The sequence below is a fragment of the Ailuropoda melanoleuca genome, chromosome 14 (genome assembly GCF_002007445.2).
Source record: "Ailuropoda melanoleuca isolate Jingjing chromosome 14, ASM200744v2, whole genome shotgun sequence".
In the NCBI taxonomy this organism is placed as follows: Eukaryota; Metazoa; Chordata; class Mammalia; order Carnivora; family Ursidae; genus Ailuropoda; species Ailuropoda melanoleuca.
In genome coordinates this window covers 31,888,347-31,910,712 of record NC_048231.1, presented here as the reverse complement: position 1 = coordinate 31,910,712, position 22,366 = coordinate 31,888,347, and the positions used below count along the sequence as shown (strand labels likewise).

General features: G+C 55.5%; 1 protein-coding gene and 1 long non-coding RNA gene across 11 annotated transcripts in view; one reads left to right on the top strand and one right to left on the bottom strand.

Annotated features, from left to right (window-relative positions):
- ASB2 (ankyrin repeat and SOCS box containing 2) overlaps positions 1–22,366 on the top strand; it is a 37,524-nt gene that overhangs the window by 263 nt on the left and 14,895 nt on the right. For 2 of the 6 annotated variants that reach the window (XM_034642548.1, XM_034642546.1), the window contains exons 2-4: positions 10,783–11,061; positions 18,446–18,535; positions 21,928–22,094. In XM_034642548.1, the coding sequence (XP_034498439.1) occupies positions 10,856–11,061; positions 18,446–18,535; positions 21,928–22,094 (463 nt within the window). In that variant the 5' untranslated portion in view covers positions 10,783–10,855. Of the gene's footprint in view, positions 1–10,782; positions 11,062–16,928; positions 17,094–18,445; positions 18,536–18,574; positions 19,785–20,654; positions 20,753–21,927; positions 22,095–22,366 lie in introns of those variants that run through there. The other 4 variants (XM_034642551.1, XM_034642550.1, XM_034642547.1 and 1 more) reach the window with 4 other exon arrangements.
- The window catches only part of LOC117795997, a 30,070-nt gene that overhangs the window by 2,294 nt on the left and 5,410 nt on the right, over positions 1–22,366 (bottom strand). For 2 of the 5 annotated variants that reach the window (XR_004620236.1, XR_004620240.1), the window contains exons 1-2: positions 13,627–13,918; positions 114–229 (exon numbers count right to left, since the gene is read on the bottom strand). This is a non-coding gene — a long non-coding RNA (uncharacterized LOC117795997). Of the gene's footprint in view, positions 1–113; positions 230–12,866; positions 12,991–13,626; positions 13,919–22,366 lie in introns of those variants that run through there. The other 3 variants (XR_004620239.1, XR_004620238.1, XR_004620237.1) reach the window with 2 other exon arrangements.

Sequence of the window (22,366 nt, the reverse complement as noted above, 5' to 3'; positions counted from 1 at the left end):
AGACTCCTTGCCTGCGTCCCTCTCTCTCTCTGCTGACTCTTGTGTTATCAAGCATGCTGGGGACTTTCATTTTGGACTTGGGGACAGAGAATCAGCCGTGTGCATGCACTTACACATTCTCCTGGAGGACGCTCGCTCCGAATTTCGCTCCGCTGTGCACTTCTAAACATGGAAACGGAGCGGGGTTATCAGTGGTGCTATTGTGGGTGCCGTGGACCTTGGGCAGTGTCTGTGGGGGACAGATGACTTTCAGAAAGGCTTTTAGGTCAGGTGGATCGATAGCTATATTTGCGCACATGGCCATCAATGTCCTGTGGCATTTAGGGAGTACCACTGTGTGCGTGGTTTTGTGGGACGATAGCAGCCAGGTGCCCGGAGCTGTACCTGCAACCTCTTGGGGCTCATGGGGGCGGGAGGGGGGTGTCCAATCGGCAAACCGAGACTGTGAGACAATGTGAAGAAGGAGACGTTCCGTGAGATTTAACAGAGCGCTGTAGGATTGCAGAGATGCAAGGGTACCTTGTGTGTGCGTGCGTGCATATGCGTGTGCTCATGTGTGTGCGTGCATGTGTGTGCGTGCGTGTGTGTGTGCGAGCATGAGGACATATCCAGGGAGGAGACAGATTTTGAAAAACTGGGTGGATGTCACCAGGCAGAGGGGCAGGGAGAGGGACCTCCAGGCGGAGGGGCAGCTTGGGCGGACACGTCAGCGTGGGTCTGGGGTGTTGGTGGGAAGTGCAGAGTGGCAACAGCAAAAGGTCATGAAGGGGAGAAGTGGGGACAAAACTGGTGCCTGGTGTGGGGGGTGGGGAGGGAAGCGAGAGGGTGGTGCAGCTCCCCCTGGGCCAGGCGAGAGGAGGGAACATTTTCCGATTGTTTTTGTGCAAAGGAGGTGCAGGTGGGATCTGACTTCAGGTTGCTCCTCAGTCGCCAGGGGAATGGCCTGGGATGAGGGGGAAGAGAGGCAGCGCCTTGTAGGGAGGCCAGGTAAACAACGAGACACAAGGCAGAGCAGAGGCCAAGCCCCCCCCCACCCCTGCACAGGAAGGACAGCAGGGCTCTCCTCACATATGGGAAACTCAGGGTGTGAGGCAGGGGTGGAGACAGCTCCAGGGCCCAGACAGAGACAGCTGGAGCCAGCCTAGCAGCCATAGGCCCTGCCCTCTTCAGCAGAGGTCGGAGGCAGAGCACAGGGAGGCAGCCAGTGGCAGATGCCCCGGTCCCTTCCAAAACAGTCGGATGGGTCCCGACAGCTGGTGGCAGGACTGTTTACGGCTCGGCCTCCTCCGGGAGCTGGCAGCGGCCCCCACCTGGCACTGTTCTAGTTTGCATCATCCATTCTTGCACAAACAGCCCCTGCTGTGAGTGCCTGGGAGACTTCGCCCCAGGTGACCTTACCACGAATAACATGGGGATCGATATCCGATACCCGCGGGCGTTCACAGAGCACTGACTGTGAGCCAGGCGCTGGCCCAGGGTTTTAGGGCATTTCTCTCATTCACTCTTCTCCAGGGCCTCCTGAGTTAGAGGTGATCATTACTCCCATTTTCCAGATGTGAAAACTGAGTTTCTGAGAGGTTGAGGGTCTTGCCTGGAGCCAGACAGCTAGGACTGTTGGAGTTGGGGATCAAATCCCAGCCTCTTGGCCTCTGGCGTCCCCATTCAACGCCACGGCCTCCCTGGGGCCCAGCGCAGCAGTAAACAGACCCGTCCCTGGCGCGGTCAGGGCATCATAAGGTCGACGTATATTGTGGACAGACTGGATCCAAGAGAGTTTTCCCGAAGGAGACACAAAAATATCTTTGGACCTGCCCAGTGTCCTTCCGTTCCTGAGCTGCAGAGGGCCAGGCTGCCCAGGGGAGGTGGTTGTCACAAGACTGGTTTGTATCTTTTTTATTCTCAGCACCTTCTTTTGGACTCATTAGTGCCCAGGAATATCAAGGAAGCCCTGAAGAGCTTCGCAGCTGAGGGAGAGGTTTCGGAGAGGTGGTGGTGACGTCAAAGTTAACGGACTACCTAATTCCCCGGATTTTTAAAAGAAAAGGACACAAAGGAGAGGGGTAGACAAAGAGAGGAAATGCGCAGGGCAAGCCAAGAGGAGAAGAAATTGAGATAAAGGCAGGAGGGTGGGGGGTGGGGAAAGAGAAACGAGAAAGATTTTGATGGGATCCCAATTCAAAGATTTCCAGCCAGCCCTGAGGTTGGGTCCAGGTGAGAGGAGCGGGTCTGGAAGGGCCCTCCTGTCCCCACTGAACCTTCCCAGTGTGCAGCCCGGAGCTAGAGCTTCCAGAACCCCCTGCTACCCAGGGGCCAATGCGAGGGCCCACGCTCTCCTGGTGCCCAGGACAGGGCTGGGCAAGCCTGGGCTTGGGCTGCAGAGGGACAGAGCCATGGAAGTCTTGGACACGCACCAGAAGCCCCGCCCCTCCTCACCCCTACCCCAGGCTGCCTGCATAGGTGGCGGAGCCCGGTAATGTTCGCTGAGCTCTGGGCAGAAACTGGGTTGGGGCCTGGAATCTGGCACCCAGACCTGTCTGTGCCCGAGCCCCGCTGATGGGCCTGGCTGCAGCAGGAGAAGGACAGGGAGATGGATCAGGAGGGGTGTGGAGGGCCGGGCTGGGGAGGAGGTCAGAGAAGAGCCCTCCATATGGGAGGCTGACACCTAGACCTGGAGGTTCCATTGCTTGGGGCCCAAAGCCATAAAACGGAAGCATTTGTTGATGCTTCTCGGAGCTGGTCCTCTAGGCACTGCCTCAGATCGGGGACCTTGGGGCCCGTGTGGGATTTACACTTCCCCTTGGGAAAGATGGTTTTCCACGCAAAAAAACCCCGAAAAAAACATTTTCCCCCTTCTTTTTCCTACTTCTCTCTCTTCTCCTCACCCTCTTTCCTCCTGTTTTGGGTGACTGTCTCCGTGAATGCCAATACCTAGATAAACTAGTGAGGCTTGTGCCAGGGTCCGGACCACTGGGAGCGATTCACGCAGATTCAAGTCAGCAAGGCTCACTCACATCCCCTTCAGATGGAGCCCCAGTCTCCCCCGACCCACCCAAGGGGCAGAGTAGGAGCAGAGCCAGCTTTGGACAGGTTCAAACCTCCGGTCATCACCTCCCACCTGGGTGACCATGGCAGTCCCGGCCCCTCTGGGGTGGGGGGCCTCAGCTTCCCCTCCATACAATGGGGAGAGCGCCTGTGTTGGGGGGTGGCCGTTGGCTTGAGGCCTGCCTGCTGCTGGCAGTAGTTCCCCTCAGTAACTTCCAGCAATCCTGGCCCAACCTTGGGAGCCGGAAAGTCCTGGCCTGTTGGAAGCCAGGAGCTCGTAAAGGGCATCAAAGGCTCTGGGATTAGCAGAGCTGGGAGGGGCTTCTTAGAATCTTTAGAGTCTGAACAAAAGGCCCAAACTCCCAGCGGCTGTGAGGCCGGTCAGCTCTGCCAGGCTGCAAAAACCCACCCTGGGGCTTTGACCTGAGCCCTTCCTGGGGCCCAAGCAAGGTGGCCTGGATTCCACTCCCCATCTCCCCAAGGCCGCTCACCTCTTATCCAGAGTGTGGATAAGAAACTTCCATCTGGAAGGATGACTAGCCAAGTGACAGGCAAGAGAGACAGGAAGGTGCACGACGAGCAAGGTTCCATCTACAAAAAGCCCAAGGACGGGAAGGAGCTTGTCCAGGCTCACACTCCTGACGCAGGTCCCTGGCTGCAGGGGAGCCTGGTGTCTCGGAGAGTGACTGTCCGTCCTCCTCTTTGCCGCTTGCCCTCCCAGCCATGCCCCCACCGTCAGTTTTCCAATAAGACATTCTGCGAGTCACTCCTCCCACTGCAGCCCCCGAACAGCCCCAGAGACCCCACCCCACGCACGGGAGCCAGGGACCCACTGTCATTTCCCAGGCAGACCCTGGCTGTCAGCCAGCCGGGACTTGTGGGGAAGGAAGGAACGGGGTGGGGGGGTGGGAGGGGAGAAGAAGGATCACTTTTCGAATGTAATCCTGGCACAGCCCTGAAAGGACCCATGTTTCTATGCCCATTTCACAGATGTAGAAACTGAGGCCCAGCTTAGAGGAGCACTGACTAAGGATGGACCGGGTACTGCTCTGAGTGCTTTGCATGTGCTGACTGAAGGAACGGTTGCAGTCACTGTTGTCCCATTTTACAGATGCCCCCTGGGGAGAGGGCTCCATTGGAGCCAATGTTTGGGGCGCTGCAAAGAGGGTAAGGGAGGAGCCCCTAGAAGCCCCAGGGTGGCCCTGGTCTGCCTGTTCCAAGCTGGCCTTGGACTGGCCACGCTTGAACTCTGCTCCCCCAGCAGGCGCCTCGCTTGCCTGAGCAAAGCCACCGGCCTCCTGCTTTCTCTGGGAAAGGGTTATTTTTTTAATCCCAGTCATCCTCCCAAGGGTCCCTTGGGACTGCTGGCCTCTCTCCAGGACTCAGGCTTAGAAGGTGGGCCAGCCCCAGGCAGAGGCCTCAGAAATCAAGCTAGGCAGCGTGCGGAGGAGGGAAACTGAGGCCAAAAGAAGCACAGGGCCTCCCCCAGGTTCCCAGCCCTTGCTCTGCCGTGGAGAGGCGACCTTACTACTTTCTGGATGGACAATTTGAGATTCTAGGAGATCACACAGCGAACAACTGGCAAAGCCGCGGCTTGAACCTGGTCAAGCTGACCCCACGGGCTGCTTTTATAACTGCCCCTCAGGCCGGGAGTGAGGAGCCCCAGCCGCGCCCCCGGGAGATAGGCCCGAGTCCCTGGCAGGCGTGCCTGAGCCCTTGATTCTCACACCAACCCCTTAACAGTACTTACTAGTGTCTCCATTTTGCACGTGTGACAACTAAAGATACATGATTTACCTAAGGACCCTCCAAGTCTGAGGATCTCAGTGGGAAAAGCAAGAGAAGTCTGGGCTCACAGCGGGGCGGGGGAGTTCGCCCTTTCCAAGGCAGGGACCCTCTCCATCAGGGTCCCTTCAAGGTCACCCCCCGCCTCGCCTGTCTGTGTGCGCCTTCCTCCGGGTTGGCCAGAGCCTGATGTGGGCTCCGTGCATGGGTGCAGATCAGGCGGCCGGGCTGGTTGAGGATGGCAGTGTTAGCCCTGCCTGCTCAGAGCCCAGGTGTGTGCCAGTTACACGGATGGCATTCCTAGAATTCCCGGAAGGAACACTGGGGCTCCAAATCCCAGCTTTCCAGCTCTCTGTCCTTGTGCAAACCTTTCCCTTCCCCTCCTTGAACCTTAATTGCCTCATCTGTAAAATGGGAACAATCACCGTCGGGGCATCAGGTCCTTTCAGAAGGAGTGGGGGTATAGAAGAGTTAACATCAATTCAACAGGAAAACATTCCTACCTTCTCGAGCTGTTCTCAGGGCCATGCCGGGGAATGACTGATAAGCAGGGAAGTCTCTGGATGCTGCCAGACCCGAGGGGGAGGGCCTGGGGAGTCTGGAACTGGCTGTAGTAGATGGCAGGTATGGGGGACTGTTACCTGGCTCCTCCCACAGGCATCTCATCAGGGAAGGGGCAAGGTAGCCGGGTGCTGTCCATATGCCTCTGATCAGCCCATGGCAGCCTGCAGGGCCCATGGCTGCCTGGGTGACAGCTGGGAGAGCTTCCTGTCAAATGCTTTTACCTCTTACACAGCCACCGCCCCAGTGCAAGGATGGTCCCTACAACATGGCGAAGTGGGTTGTCTCATTCCCATTTTTACTGATAAAGGAACGAAGGCCCAGCAAGGGGAAGTGATTTAACCAAGGTGACTTAGCTCGTCAGTTGCGAATTAAAACTAGACTTTGGGCTCCTGACGTCTGGATCTGAGATCCTTTTACTTCCACCTGCTTCCTTATCTCCCCACCACTAAGGGTAAGCTCTCTGCATATGGTGGACCTGCAAAGCTGGCCAGAGGGGACCCTCAGGGACAGAGTTTGGGGTTTTATAGCACAAAGATAAACCAAATGTCGCACAGAGTTATAGAAACTAAGGAACTAGAAGAGCACTTGGAAACCCAAAGCTCTGTTTCTGCAAGGGGACAACCGACGCCCAGAGAGGGGTAGGGACTTGGCCAAGGTCACACAGCACTCTAGTATCAACATGGAGACTATAACCCAGGTCTCTGTCCCTCTCCAGGGTTCATCCCCGTGCCCCCTGGCCTGGAGCAGATGCCCTCGGATGGGGGCACAACAATGGGGGCCCAGGGGAAGCCGAGGGGTCACCTCTCACTGGGCAGAGCTCACTTCCCACCCTCCTGAAGGCTGACCTGGGCCTACCCAGACCTCAGGCACAGGGAAGCTGGGAAGGGGGCCTGGGCCGGCTGGGCCCCTGTGGGTTCGGAGGGTCAGAAGGCGTGCTCTAGGCCATCCTGACATTTAACAGATGGAAAAATCAAAGGCCCGAGAGAGGAAGAGAGGTGCTTACGGTGAGTTGGTACGCGAACTAAGGTCTTGTGATTCCCTGTCTTTGGCTCTTTTTACAATAAACAAAACTAATACTGAAGTTGCTGCAAAAACAGATAACGCCCCAATCAGGCACAAAATGATTTTGAGGTCACAATGCCCCTCCCCCTCCCCTAGTGTGGAAAACTAGCATGGCCGCCTGACGTGTTGATTTAGTTAGAAAAGGGTTCTCAGCCTGGCTACACACTAAAATTGTCAGGGAGGCCTTGAACTCCAGGGAAGCCTGGAGGCTTTGAGTCCATCGGTCTGGGGTGAGATCAGAGCTTTGGTATGTTCTCAAGATTCTTGACCAGACCTGAGAATCATGCATTAAGATGATTCTGACTGCATATAACAGAAAACCCAACCGACACTGGCTTAAACCAGAAGGATCTTCAGTCTCTACCTAACAAGCAGGCCAGGGTGGGTGCTTTGGTTCAGCAGATCAACGATGTAATGAAAGACCCGGAAGATCTATCATTCACTCTGTCAAACTCATAGTACCAGCACTGTTCCCCTCATGGTTACAAGATGGCTGCTGCTGCACCAAGCATCAAGTCGTCTAAGCACAAAGCAGGGATGTGGGCAAGGAGTTATTTTCTTCACTGATCTCTCTTTTATTAGGAAAAGGACAGCTGTTTCTAGGAAGTCCCAGCAGAATTTTCTTTATATGTCTTTGGATAAAGCTAGGCTTACATCCTCCCTAAACTAGTCAAAACTGGCCAAAGGGGTGAGATTGTTCCAATGGGCTTGGAACCATCATGATTCATCCATGGGACAAGAACTCACTCTTGCCTGAACAAAGCCAGGTCCTGCTGTCAGAGAAGTTGGGGGAACTGGCTGCTGGGTGGGTGGTCAAGCGGGTACAGTAAACTTTAACTATGCTTCTCCTCCCATGGCCTTAGGAAGAGGACCCAGGGTCAAGTCCACATAGGGACTTCTGACCACAGGCCAGAGGGAGAAGTTGTCGCAGCAGAACACTTCTTGGAAGGTGTTCTGGAAGAGGAGGCACTTGCTCTGGGCCTTGAGGAGTGAGAATGGATTCTGAGAGTGTAGAAAGGAAGGAGACAGGTCAGCACAGGACAAGCAAGGGCACCGGGGTGGGAGCCGCGGGGGTGTTGGGGGAAAGGTGTGTCTTCGCCTTACCCGGAAGGTCAGGTGTGTGGAGGTAGGGTGTAGGGAGAGTGAGAACTAGATTCGAAGGGCCGGGAGGCCCAGGCCATGGGCGCAAGCCCAGGAGGGACTTGGTGAGGTCTGGGGTGCAGGGCACAGAGGGGACGGTGGGTGGGTGGGGCTGGGACACCACATGAAGGCCACTGCTGAGGCGGCAGGAGGAAGTCCGGGCCCAAGCCGGCCAGAATGGGTGCAGAGAAGCAGACGGAGGGCAATGACAGATAACCAGCCAGACCGTGGCAGGGCACAGAATCTTCGGTCCCAGATGCCCTCATGCCGCTAGTCCACTGTCTTCACACCTGCAGCCTCCTCCCGCTGTGTTTGGAAAGCCCAGGTCTGCTTAATAAGAACTTTGCTGGTGTTTTGTAGAGCAAGAGTTGCTGCCCTTCGGGCTGCTACCAGAATTATGAGAGTGTCCGATCAAGGGCTTAGCCCGGTGTCAGGTCCCGCCCCTTGCCCCATCCCCCCTCTACTCCTGCTTTATGATCCATCCTTCTCCAAAGTGGTGGTTCCCGGGCACAGGCGGAGCTTTTCAGAGAGGTGTCATAGCCGGGCCACACTCCCAGAGATTCCGACTGACTTGGTCTGAGACGGGGTCCCCGCACCAATACCCTTTAGAACCTATTATATATACTTTTTAATTATTTTTTTCTTTTAAAAATTCTTCTTCTTCTTTTTATGTAGGCTCCACACCCAACGTGGGGCTTGAACTCACAACCCCGAGATCAAGAGTCGCTTGCTCTACTGACTGAGCCAGCCAGGCGTCCCCACCTTTTAAGTAGATGTGTTGTTTCAGGATAATGTGCTCACAGAGGAGTGCGCAAATCAGACTGGAGCAGTGTCCTTGCAAAGGGAGCCAACTAATCGTGTAACCACTTAGATCAAGTAGAGCTCGACTGGCTCCCCGGAAGTCTCCCTCGTATCTCCTCCCCGTTAGTAACCACCAAAGGTCCGCCATAGTTTAGTGTAGTCTGCCTGTTCTGGAACTTTACACAGACTGAATCACGTACACATGTTCTTCATTATCTGACTTCTTTCGCTTGCTGTGGTTGTGTGAGCCTCTCCTGTCGTGAGCGGTCACGCTCCGTCTGTTTCCCTGGGGCACACGGGCTATCGTGGGAATATACCACAACCAGTGACCCGTTCAAATGCCGATAGACATTTGGGGAGTTGCCACTTGGTTTTATTATGAATAGTGCTGCAATGAATATTTTTGAACTTGTCTTACGGTGAATACCTGCACGTGGTTCTCTTGGCCACAGAGCGAGGAGTGGAATTTTGGGGTCACAAGATGTGTTGGTTCAGCTTTAGCAAACGCCATCAGTTTTCCAAAGTGGTTTTACCATTCGCCACTCCTGCCAGCGGTGGTGAGCGTTCCCGTGGCCCCACATCCTCCCCAACACTTGCTAGTGCTCATCTTTTCCACTTGAGCCATTCTTTTTTTTTAGAGACAGAGAGAGTGTGTGCAATGCGGTGGGGGAGGGACAGAGGGAGAGGGTGAGAGAGAATCTCAAGCAGGCACCATGCCCAGCCAGGCGCCCAATGTGGGGCTTGATTTCACGATCCTGAGATCATGACTTGAGCCAAAATCGAGAGTTGGGACGCTTAACTGACTGAGCCGCCCAGGCGTCTCTCCACTTGAGCCATGCTGTTGGGTAGAGAGTAGTACTGTACTAGGGTCTTACTTTGAGTGTCCTCCCAAACGCTTAGAAAGTCAAGCATCCTTACATTTGATTATTGGCCCTTGGATATCCTCTTTCTGAAGAGCCTTGCCTAGTCTTTTGGGGATCAGTTAACTAGAGCCACAAGAATGCTGGGTAGATAAGCACACCAAATAAACATTGATTCTCATGATCTGGGTCTGCAGGTTGCCGCAGAGGGGTTGACATAGGCTTCAGGGTGCAGGGTCTGCTGGGTGGGGCTCCCCTGTGCAGGTTGGGCTCAGGCTGCCCCAGGTCGGTTCACTCTGGAGTCCAGCTAACGGGCGTGGCTCCAATGGGGAGCTCTTCTCCTGGTGCTCGGGAAGGGCAAGGCCCACGCCCAAGCACCTGTCAAAGGGCTGCTTTATCGTGCCCCCAACATTCATTGACCAGAGCAAGTCACATGGCCAAGCCCAGTCTCAATGGGGAAGGGAGGGGGGATGCCTGGCCACTGAGAAGAGGGGAGCGAATATTTGCCAAACCAACCAAATTATAGCACTGGTATTTTGGGTATTTTTTAAATGGCCTCCTGTGGTTCTCATGTCCTGCTAGGGCTAAGAACCTTTGACTGACAGTCACACTGCTTATCAGCCAGTCAACACAAAAAGCAGGCTGAGTGAGTTTACTTCATTTCCTAAAATCAGTTGATTCAACCAAAGTTCACTTCTCCCTGAGGCAATTTTTTGTAAGGAAGGGAGTCCTTGGAATTCACATGGCAAATTACTGTCATGATTGATTTTAACTGGATCGAGCACACTGACACGGCAGGTGCATGTCTGGTTTGGTGACCCATCCGACATTCTCAGCCCTAGCACAGCACAGAGATGAGGAGGAATGCTGGCATAGGATGTTGTCAGGTAACTGGAAGGAAGGGTTGTAAGCACTGTTGTGTAAGTTCCCTGAAGGCAGGGACTTTTGTCCCTTGGCATCATTGTTGTACCACCAGGGCTTAGAGGAGGGGCTGACACAAAGTAGGTGCCCACTAAGTGATCTCCCAGTTAATGAAGCATGCACGCGTGGGTAGACAAGCTGTCTGGAGTGGAAAAATGAATGGTGGATGAGTGGATGATTGGTTGGGTAGGTAGAGGTATGAGTGGATGGATGGGAGGTGGGTGGATAAATGGACAGGTAGGTGGGCAGATAGATCAGGGGATGGATAATGGTTGGATGGATGGATGATCAGATCATTGGGTAAATGGACACATGTGGTCAGGTAAATGAGTGGATGGGTAGACAGATGGACACATGGGAGAATGAACAAATGGACAGATGGGTGAATGATGGAATGGATGGTGAAAGGGGTGGGCGGACTGATGAGTAGATGAGTGGATGGATAGATGTGTAGATGAATGAGTGTCTGGGTGGTTCAAATGACAACATGATTGGATAAAAAATGATTGCGAGCTTGCCAGAGGAAAGCACAGCCTTCCCTGTTGGTAAACATAATTCTTTTGCAAAAGACCTGTTAGTGACCAGGATGCTTTTGGTCTGCTCACAGGGCTTTCTGATTTGCTGCCTCCTCCTCCGCACGGAGTGCCTTCCCTGGTGGCCGAGGTGAGTGGGGGAAGAGGATGACCGCGGAGATCAGTGCTCGGGGCAGACAGCGTGCCATCGGGCATGAGGAATACAGCCTGTATAGCAGCCTGAGCGAGGACGAGCTGGTCCAGATGGCCATTGAGCAGAGCCTGGCTGACAAGACTCGGGGCCCAACCACTGCCGAGGCTACTGCGTCCACGTGTGTCAACCGCCAACCTGCCCATTTCTACCCATGGACCAGGTGAGCGAGGCGGGGCCAACTAGGCAGCTGTGAGGTGCAGATCTCAAACACTGTTCATGCAAGACCAAAGTCCCCTGGTCTGTAAGGTGCATGTTTACGCCATAGTGACTTACATTTGTTATCTAAGCCCTTCTGAGCTTTGGGGGTACCAAGCACTGTGGTAGGTGCTGTACCCACTTCACCTCGTTTAACCCCCTTGAGGACCTTCCAGGAGGCTCTATGCTATATTCCCATTTTACAGACGAGGAAACTGAAGCTCAGGGCTGGTAACTAGCCCCCGGTTGCATGGCTTGGCTTTGTACTGCTGACTTTAGCTTGAATGCGGTGGAGCTGACGGTCTGAGTCCAAGCACAGCTCCCCATCCTACTTATGCAGCCTCCCCGGGAAAATGTGTCTGAGAAGCGAATGACATCTACCCCGCAAAGCCACCCTACCTCCTCGCCCTGGCTCCCCGGTCTCAGCGTGACCTCATCATCCCAGCGGCAGGACCATCTAGGGCAGCCCTGTGTTGTGCCCATAGAAATAGGAGGCGAGCCATACCTGTGGTAACATATGCAAATTTAAATATCCTAATAGCCACGCTGAAAAGTAAAGGCAAACAGGTGAAATTAATTTAGGTCTCAAATATTATCATTTCCACATGTCATCAATAGCACGTCTTTGGAATCCAGTGTGTATTTTGCGCTCACAAAACATCTCAGTTCAGACTAGATGTTTCTCAATGGCTCACTAGCCACATGTGGCCAGGGGCTACCATCCTGGACAGCGTAGATCCAGAGGGTACCTTCTTGGTAGGAGGTGGGAGACCAGAGAGGTGATTAAGCATTGGATCTTCAAAGGCTTTTAGAAAGGAAATATATAAATTTAAAAATGCTTTTGTTCCTGAGTCCAAGTCAAGTGTGTATTTGGGGGCTGAGGGAGGGGAATTGCTGGGTGATTGTGTTCCGTGGTCTTGAGACATGAGCCTCAAATCTCGTTGTCTCCAGGGGTGCCTGGCTGGCTTGGGCAGTGGAGTGTGAGGCTCTCGGGTCGTGAGTTCAAGCCCCTGGATGGGCATGGAGCCTACTTTAAAAAAAATCTCATTGTCTCCAGCCGCCAGCCTACTTGCTGTATGGCCTTGGGCAAGTCCCTAACTCTCTCGGCAACAGCAGACAGACCATCTCCAATGTCCAGTCCCAGCTGACAGGGATGATGGTGGGTGTCGGTACATCCCAGCGCGGTCCCCTGGTGATACCCACCATACATTCCCCAAGCGACTTTGGCCCTTGCTGAGGCTAGACCTTCTCTGCCAGGCAGACGGGACAAAAGCCTGGGATACCCCACACTGAGGAGCCCCTTCTTAAGAGGAAGGCAGGTGGCCTTGTTGGGCGGCCGGAAGAAGTCGGAAGGCTCCAGGTTACTGAGTTGCCTCTGAGGGGGTCCCATTCTGGAACCCAGCCTGAGAAACAGAAACGAGGACACGGAGCCAAGGACTCTTCATGGCCAGGGTTCTGGGAGGCCCTGGTTCCTCTTCCGGCTGGTTCAGCCTCAGTCAGACCACAAGTTCCTCTTTCTCAGGAGGGGATCAGATAGAGAGAAGAGCATCCCCCCCCCTCCCGGGGCATCTGCAGCCTTCTCCCCAGTGTGGGAGCCTCCTAGGGAGTCTCGGGGACACTTATAAACATTAGCACTGAGTGGGCTCATGAGGTCCAGGTCCTGACCTCTTCCTTCCTCTGGCGGGTGAGGAAGTAGGGACCTACCATGGGATGCAAGCACTTCCCAGCCTCCTGGGAGAAAGGCTCTCACAGAGAAGGGAAGTGACTTACCCAGGGTCGTGCAGCCATCATCAAAATTCCAGGCACGAGTACTATAGGGGACGGGGTTCAACGGGCATCTTCTCATTCTGGATGTGAGCTGAAAGCTCCCGGGTTCAGTTCGGCCCTTCCATCTCTGGAAGAAGGTGGGCCCTGCTGGGGAAGCCGATGCCTCCCCGCCCCCCCCCCACTGGATGCACACTGAGGGCTTCCCATGTGCCCAGCACACAGCTGTTCAGTGAATCCTCACACAAGCCACACAACGAGGCCCTTTCTGTGCCCGTTTTATGTACACGCGCACCGTGGGGCCAGAAACAGAAGCAGCGTCTGCCCCGCTCGGAAGTTCGGACCCGTAACCAGCTCTGCCGTTCTGCAAAGGCCTCTTGCCATGCCTCTCCCCTTTCCACTTTGAAGTGGGGTTTGGGTCTCATTACAGCCCCCTCATAGCCACAGTGATTCAGGGTCCCCAGAGACAAGAGATACATACCAGCTCGTGCTCCCATTCCCAAACATGGCTTTTCAGAAAGTACAGAACCCCATAGAGTCCTTTGTCCGTTTTATCACCAAATACCCTAGCTTCCACTCCAGCACCCAGAGCAGGCCTAGCAACAGGACGTCATCCCGTCCCAGGCCCTGTCTCAGATTTCCCGCCACCTCCTCAGCAAATCCCTCCTGACCACCCTCCCAGGTCCAGCAGGTCACCCCCTTCCTCGCTCTCTTGGGGGGCGGTTTCCTTCACCACCCGGCTTACGGTTTCTATGCAGAGCCTCACCCATCATCCTTCCTGTGAAGCCGCCCGTCTAGCACACAGCACGTGGCCCGCAGCAAACACCAAACAGCTTGAGCCAATCAGGAGGGAATCAAGGAATATGAATGAAGAGGCAGCAAGAGTAGAGAGGAAAGGGAAGAGGGCTTGGAGGTTCCTTCCTCCGTCACTTGCTGGCGGTGGGACCTCAGGCAAGATACTTCACCTTTCTGAGCCCCAACAGGCTTCTCCTTAAAATGGCAACAACAAAACCTTGCCTAGCCCAACCTGCAGCGTTCTTATGCAAAGCGAGTCGATTGTTGGCGCCTTCCTCACATCCCACAGCTTGAATCACCTCCCCCCACCTCCTGCCTGAGCACCCCGAGTGCCCACATCATGACTGCCTCTGTTTCATGGACAAGCTTTTGTGTCACTCTAGGAAGGCATTATCTCGCCTCCTGAGAGTGTCCCCAACTATACTATCTGATCTCTTTGGGGACAGGGACAGATACTGCTCACTTTTGTATCCACAGTGCCCGGCAAAGAGCCTGGCTCACTGCAGATGCCCCAGAAATGCTTTTAGGCAAATAAATGCATTTTGAAACCAATAAAATGTTCTACAAATACAATTTATTGTTATCATCTTGTGGCCAAAATGGCGGCTGTAGACATAAAGTTCAATGAGCTTGGGGATCCTAGAAATGAAAGCCAGATCAGCATCCCAGAGAAAAGATGACGTGTCCTTCTAAAGCCATTTTTTCCAACTTGCTCCTCTCCCACCACAATGTAAGGGGTGAAGTCGGACACATAGGGATCATGTGCCGAGCCTTGGCCCGCTTCGAGCTCCCGAAAGGCAGACCCAACTTCCCATCCCATAGAGAAGAAGGGTTCATGCAGTCAGGAAACAGGGAGCCCAAGCTTACATTGATGGACCAGCCAGACTGGGCCCAGGAAGCTGGGTTTTCCCAGGCTTTAAACTTCTGATTTTTTTTAAAGATCACATTTCTAAGAAGACAAAGGCGGAAAGCATGCAGTAGAAACTTGTCTGGGTGGCTGTGTGCACAGCTGCAAATAATTCCAGTGGAGCCACCCACACCTGTCGTGTTCTTACGATGAGCACGTTGTCTTCCCGGCACCTGGATGTGAATCAGGCCTCACCCCTACCCTCCCCGAGCCTGCCATCTAACGAGGGTCCCAGATGCACATAATGACCCAACAGCAAGGGTGCAGCAAAGAGACTTGCCTCAGTTTCAGAGGGACACAGAGCAGGTCGATTCACTTCATCGGGCTGGTGGGCTTTGCGGGATGAACAGGAGTTTGCTAAGCGGTCTAGAGGAAGCAAACCTCTGAGCCTCAATTTCCTCTTCTGCAAAAGGGAGCCAATTATGTCTCCTTCATGAAGTGGACTGGAGGGTGAAAAGAGATGCTTTGCGCCACGTGTTTCTGTCGGAAGGCTGGGCGCACGGCAACCACCCAACAAATCCCGGCTGTGGACGGGAAGCAGGAGTTGGCGGCAGTTTGGCAATGACGTTCTCTTCTACACGGGACTCCGTACCGGCTGGCCCAGGAAGAATGGATTGGCCCGTAGGTGGGAGGCTGATTCCAGAGACCCACGGGCATGGGGGTGGAGGTGGCTAGACCACGTGAGCTCTTCCTCTCTTTACCCGGGAGGGCTGGGGCTGCTTCTCTGGGAATTTGAGGTCCTGCCATGGCACCACACCAAACCAAGATGACCATTTGGGATCGTACCCCTTGGCAGGCTTTGGTTGGTGTGGTTTCATTTATTGAAATGTACGAAGTGCCTGCTGTGTGCCAGGCACTGTCCTTGACTGTATTACCGCAGGCTTAGCGTGAGGACCGGGGAGAGGAAAAACAGAGGGCGGCGGGCTTGGGGCAGACCCTTGTATTCCTTAGCTGTCTCCCCCTTTAAGAGGCCTGCTTGCCTCCGGTGTTCAGCCAGGTCCAGCCCAATTTCATGCCCTTCCTGGGGCTGGCAGCTCACTGAGAAGTTGGGGGGCTTTGTCCTCGCAGCCCCGCTCCCTGCTCACACCGAGCCTGACCTGGTCTGAAATAGCGGCCAGCTGAACTCCGGGACACGGCTGCTGGGAGCTGGGGGACAGTGATGCACTCCTAATACCCCCCACTCCCACCTGCCGGCCCACCGGAAGGACCGGGGCCCTACCTGGGCCTCCTCTAGGGCATGACCCGTGCCCACATCCCGCCAGGTTCCTCTCACCTCTGATGACTCAGCCCCGGTGGTTTTCTCTGCTGGGAATTCCCCTGCTCAGGGCCGAGGGGAAGTGGGGCCCGCAGCCTGGACCCTGCTCCCCCTGCAGCGAGGCTCTGCACTTGGCTGCTCTGAGCACCGGCCCTACCTGCCCCTAAAGCCAAGTTAAAGACCCACTGCAGGGCTCCCAGGGGAGCGCCTGCTCTCTTTCCCCCCTCCCCGGAGGCCTACAGCTGTCTGTGTCCTAGCTGCCCACCCCGTTGGCCTCAGGACATTGGGCATTTGGGATCAACAAAACTGGTCCTACCGATCTGCCCCTCAGGCACTAGCATGAGGCTTGGAGGCTTGGGACGGAGCAGGGACTGGGCAACTCTCGTTGCAGGGAACTCGGTCTGTCTGCTTCCTCCTCTGCAAAGGGGGAATAACACAGCCCCTGCCCACATCCAGCTGATGGGGAGGCTGGAAGTGAGGCCATGCCCTGCACAGCCGGGAGGGACAGCCCCGCCACCATTGCTGTCACCCCCACCAGCATCGCTGGCCTCATCTTGCTGTTGTTTTTTTGCCATCAGAGATAGTCCTGGTTTTAGGGTGATGTGGTGGGTTTTTAACGGCGCTTATCACCTTGCTAGAAACGTCCTAACAACAGTAAGTGACTGGAGGCCACACACATGGGACAAGGCATGGGTAGCCGGGACCCCAGGATCCTGTGCGGACTGAGACCCAGGGCTTCGTCAAGGCCACGGGGTGGGAGACTGCGAGCTAGGCCTGGCCCCAGACTGCTTCCACCACCCCCAGCACGCTCCTCTTTCCGGGGGGTAGAGAGGGGCCTCGGCGGGGCCAGGCTGTGCACCCCCCTTCCCAGGATGTGGTCTCTTAGCTCTGCCTGACACACAGTTCCCTCGTGAGCTCATTTCAAAAAGGCTTCACAGCTACCGCAGCAGTGAGGAAAATCCCGCTCGGGTCCTGCCTCCGCATCTGGCAAACGGGGAAACCAAGGCACAACGCGCGAGGCAGGGGCTTGTTCAAAATCGCGGGGCCTGTCAGAATGGGGGCCTTACAGCTGGAGAGAGGACGAAAAGGAAGGAAGACCCCAGGCCTGAGGGGGAGGGGGCGGCGTCAGGAGCTCTGCAGACAGACGTGAGTCTGCCTCTGCTCAGCTCAATTCCCAGCTGCAGCTGCGTGCGAGCCCGGGACCCACCTCTCGGGGCCTCAGTTTCCCCACCTCTAAAGGGCGGGAACATGGGCACCCACTCCAGGGGACTACCGGGTGAGCGCATGTAGACGCGGTGTTGAGGCGAGCGGTGCTTGGGAGGAGGTGGCTGGCCGCAAGGGGACAGAGGAGGGGACGGAGGAAGGCAAGGACACGGTGAGGGTGGTGAAGGGGGCCAGCCTGGCAGTCCCTCCACCCCCAGAGGGCTGAAGCAAAGGACCGAGTATTCTTTCCTTCTCCGCTCACTCACCCTTCCCCCATGACCTGGCCTTGCTGAGGGTAGCCACAAAATCTGTAAGTTCTGGCCCGTCTTGGAAGAGCGTGGGTCCCTGTCGGGGTCACAGCTCCAGCACCTTCAAACACCACCGGTAGCGATGTCCTCCTCAAAGCCACAGGACACCCCTGTGGGGTGCAGGACACCAGGCCAGGCCTGCTGGGGTGTCCGTGGCAGTAGGGCCCGAGCTGCCCCAGGTGTGGTCAGCATGGGCCACACGTCCCATCCTCACGGTCACCCCCATCAGTTAGATATGTGGAGTGGCCACCAAGCCTCTTTTCACCTCTCCTGTCCTCACCACAGCCCAAGGGAGTGGGAAACTGAGGCTCAGAGAAGCAAAATAATGATCCAATTAATGTTGGATGCATGCCGAGCAACCCTGTGCCCGGACGGTTGCTGAGCTCACGGGCTCCAGCCTCCTCCTCAGTCTTCCCACGCTGGACTCTGCACGGAACCAAAGCCCAGAAAAGTTTAACCTGTCTGATGTCCCATGGCCAGGATGGGCCAGAGTCTAGATTTGAACCCGTGTCAGTTTGACCCAATGCCCTGTCAGCGACGATGGTCTTTTGCTCTAACTTCCCTACGGTTAGCTCCTGCCCCTGGACGGCGGGCCCCTCTAGTGAGGACCCGGCCAGGTGGAGGTGCGAGTACAGACCTGGTCTGGCTTCCCAGCTATGCTCCCCTGTCCCCCACACCTCCAAGAACCTCTTGCCCATCTCTACTGGGACCCAGCCCGGCCGACCCGAGACTGAGTGCCTTTCATCCAGGGACCTGCTGCTGACCCCTTCTCACATCCTCCTGGGGGAAGAATGTCACCTTGCTTCCTATCTGCCTCCTGCGTGGTTGGCTGGGGAGGGGGTCTGGGGGAGGGGTTGAGGTTAACCTCATTGTTGTCTTATATGGTCATTTAAATCTCCCAGGGCTTCCTCCAAGGGCCAAAAATAATCCAGGGACACAGCAGCTGTGTCCAGCACACAAGAGAGGACCAGCCATCTGCTCTGGTTCAGAGCCCTGCGTCTGTCCCGTCTGTCTCTCCCCTCGCTAGCCCTCCATCCCCGAGCCTGCCTCCAGCCATGACCCGCTTCTCATATGCAGAGTATTTTTCCCTTTTTCACTCCTGCCCTGCACCCTCCAGGTCGACTGTGCCTCCCGAGAACTTGTCCGCCTCAGGCCCCAAGGGCCTGTTCCAAGGGGTCATGCAGAAATACAAGAACTCCCAGCTGGCGTAAGTGTACCCCCACCCGGCCCCCAGAGACGGTCCAAGTTCAACCTCCCAACTAGGGTTTGTGGGGGTGGGGAGTGGGAAGCAGGCCTGCAGGCCCCAAGGAAGGGGGGCATTCTGGAGGGATCTCCCAGGCACGCCCCTCCCAGGAGTGTCCCCCTGAGCCCCAGCTGCTCCCGCTGAGCCAGGCTTCGTGCTCACAGACCCAGGTCGGTCCATGATTAATGCCTCCATGGCCCCAGAGTGGGCCCCGGGGGAGGGAGCAGCCCCTGGGAGACGGCCCTAGGACCCCAGAGGCCCAGAGGAACTCGGAGCTGGAGCTGATGAGTCAGCCACGCCTTCTATTTACCTCAGTTTCTCCCATGCCTCACCGCGGGGATATCGGGGATATCGGAGCATACCCACAACGCTCACACCCATGGGTTTTGTTTTGCCTCATTGCCTTTATTTGCTCCGTGTCAGGTGGTAAAATCCAGAATTAATCCAAGCTGCGGGAGGGGTTCTGTTTGCCTGGCCCCAGGGTGTCGGGCTAGGTGAGTCCCCCTTCTCTGCTCCCCGGTATTGACCCCAGAAACAGCTAAAAGCAAAAGAGGGGCCCCATCGCAGGAACTCCTATTTCCTTGTTCCAGGTATGTTGCAGAGAAGGGGAGGAGGCAATTGGCCTGTGTTCTGGGTCTCTTCCCAGCTCTTCTCAAACCCTGCCGGCGCTGCGGGTGGAATTCTGACGGTCTCCAAAAGGGGGACCCAGGCTCTGGTCTCAGCGCAGCTGCCCCTTCCTCTGTGGCTGCCTGGGAGTCGCTGTCCCTCTCTGAATCTCCCTTCTCTGTGAGACGACGTTGGAGAGGACAGAGTGGCCTGCCGGGTCCCGTTCAGCTCCGTAGTCTCCCGCGGTCTGACACCCCCAGCAGCCTCCCCCACCCTCGGGGCGGGGCTTGGGCTGAACTCACAGAGCAGCAGCCAGCATGGGCGCCGGAGAGCTTCAGGGTCCGTCCACCCCAGCTGGACGAGACCCAAGCTGGGCGGCAGGTCCTGGGAGGGTTCTCACGCACTGCGCACCCCCCAGACCACAAGAACAGCCAGCCCTCCTCTCTTCCACTTCAGCGGGGGCCCCACGGGAGATGTTCCGGGGGAGACGGGATGCATACCCCGCTGGGGCTTCTCCTGACACCAGCAGGGGCAGCTCTGGCTGCTCGTAAGGAAACCTCATCAAGGTGGCAGTGATGGCGTTGATGGGGACTTCAGGGCTTATCTGGTCAGTTACCCATCGTGCTCGCGGGTCTGTAACTTACCCAGCATCTGTGCTCTGAAGCTATTAATAACCAGAGAGGCTGAGAGTCAGGAGGAAGTGCCGCTCACAACGGAGGAAGCAGCTGGGAGGGTAAAGGGGCTGGCCCTAGAGACCCTCAGGGCCCATCCTGGCCCCTGACGTGGGTGAGGGCCCTGGGAGCAAGACCTGCCTCCATCTTCTCCACCTGGAAAATGGGACCACTTATGCAGAACATTCCCTAGGAGTAGATCTGGGAATCACAGCAGTCCTGGTCCTCACTGATTCCAGGATGGAGGGAAGGGAGCTCAGTGCATGAATGAATGAATGAATGAATGAATGAATGAACAAAGTAGCAAAGAAGTTTTCATTCATATTAGCCCTAAAATCTTTTTGATATTCAGAAGTTTTAAATTGTGAACGCTTCAAATTTATTAATCCTTCAAGTATATAAGTCTTTCAGCAGCTAAAGTTTCTGGAGGTGAGGATAAAGGGTGTGGAGCAAAGGGGAGGGGTTGGGAAGACTCCAGAGAGTTGCTCACTGGAAAGGGCCCCTTCTGAGGGACTCTGGTCTCAGAGCTGCTTGAAGCACAAAATGGCCCTGAAGGTCAAGGTTCTTGGTACACACTGGAGCGCTGTGCTGAAACTCGCCATGGGGTTAGCGCTCCATCCCTTTGGAGGCTGGCACTGCGGGCTGGCAGCCTCCTGGTAGAAACGGTCTTGGTGTAACATTAGATGCAGCCCTGCAAGCTGCAGGGACAGAGGAGTTCCCTAGTTCTCTTTTGGCCACCAAGGAGCTCTGTCTAAAAGAGACCCCGGTTTCCATCTGTGGAAGTGAATGAGCTTGCCATGTTTCAGCCCGTTTCTTGTAGACTTTCCCTGCAAGGTGCCCACTTGGAGCTAAGGGCATGGAAGTGCCCCAGATCCAGGGATGCTCACGGGAGAACCAAACACGGGTGAGGCTTGATCAGAGCCCCCACAGTTACTTTTATAGGCCTGTGTGTCCTCCAAATGCTCAAAGAGGGCGATTGCAAAGAATGTTTTGAGCAAGGCATTTTATTTTTTTAAAGATTTTATTTATTTATTTGAGAGACACAGAGAGAGAGAGAGAGAGATCATGAATGGGGGGAGGGGTAGAGGGAGAAGCAGGCTCCCCCCTCAACAGGGAGCCTGATGCAAGGCTCCATCCCAGGACCCTGGGATCATGACCTGAGCCGAAGGCAGACACTTAACCGACTGAGCCACTCAGGTGTCCCTGAGCAAGATATTTTAAAAATTCCCAAAGAAGCAAGCAAAATGCTCACAGGGGACAGGCCATCTTTTTGGAAATAGAAGGTAATAAAAGGAATGAAGGAATGAAATAATTGTTGGGGTTCCTAGGTTCTGAATATTTCCCTCCCTTCCATCCTTCCTCCTTCCTTCCTTCCTTCCTCCTTCCTTCCTTCTTTCCTCCCTCCTTTTTCCACTTTCCTTTTTCTTTTTCTTTCTTTCTTTCTTTCTTTCTTTCTTTCTTTCTTTCTTTCTTTCTTCTTTCCCTTTCTCTCTCTCTTTCTCTTTTTCTTTCTTTCCTTCTTTCAACAAATATTTATTGAGCACCTATTATGAACTAGACACTGAGCTGGGCCCTGAGAGTGAAATCATGAGAGATGAAAGAAATGAAGACACTGTTGCTGTCTGCTTGGAACTCCTAGTCCAGTGGGGAGACAGACAGCAGTCAAACAACCATTCAAAAACATGTAAAGGCCACTGGTTGCATGAGGGCTTATGACCGGAGGCAGGGAGAGGCTGACCCGGGCCCCCAGGCTGAGGCTGACTGGCCTGAGGAAGCTGCGATGGATACCTGATGGACAGATAAGCTAGAGGGGCCAAGGTCAGGGCCAAGGTCGGGGCCGAGATCCAGGGCACACCCATGTGGGTTAGGAAGGATTATTCTCCTTACTGAGGAGGACGCTGGCTGCAGGGGCCTGAGCACCTGTTCTAGACCAGCAGGGACAAGCAGGACCGAGTGGTCCCACAGCCAGCACTGCCCCCGGCCGCCAGTTGTCCTGCTTCTCCCCTGGGAGAGAAGCGGTCTGGCCCTGCCTCTGCCCTGCCCTGATCCTGAGGAGTGACCCACCTCTTGCTGTCACAGGCCTGTGGACCCCGTGCTGAAGGCCATCAAGGAAGGGGACGAAGAGGCCTTGAAGGCTATGATCAAGGCGGGAAAGAATCTCGCAGAGCCCAACAAGGAGGGCTGGCTGCCGCTGCACGAGGCGGCCTACTACGGCCAGCTGGGCTGCCTGAAGGCCCTGCAGCAAGGTGAGGCGGGCAGCCCTGCGCGCAGCCAGACGTGGGAACAGGACTCAAGGGCAGAGGCTCCTTCCTTCGGAGCGTCGTGTTCTTTGGCCCACACATCTTGGAGGGAGGTGGTGGTGCAGGGCAAGGTTATCACCCGCATTGCAGAGTTAAAATCACCAATCTGGGAGAAGAAAGTGCCTTGTCCCCACCCACCCGGCTGCCACCTCTTTAGGTCTCTCGGGACAGGAGAGCCTAATTCCTAGAAAAGGAATGAGGGAGGGCTGATTTTTTGG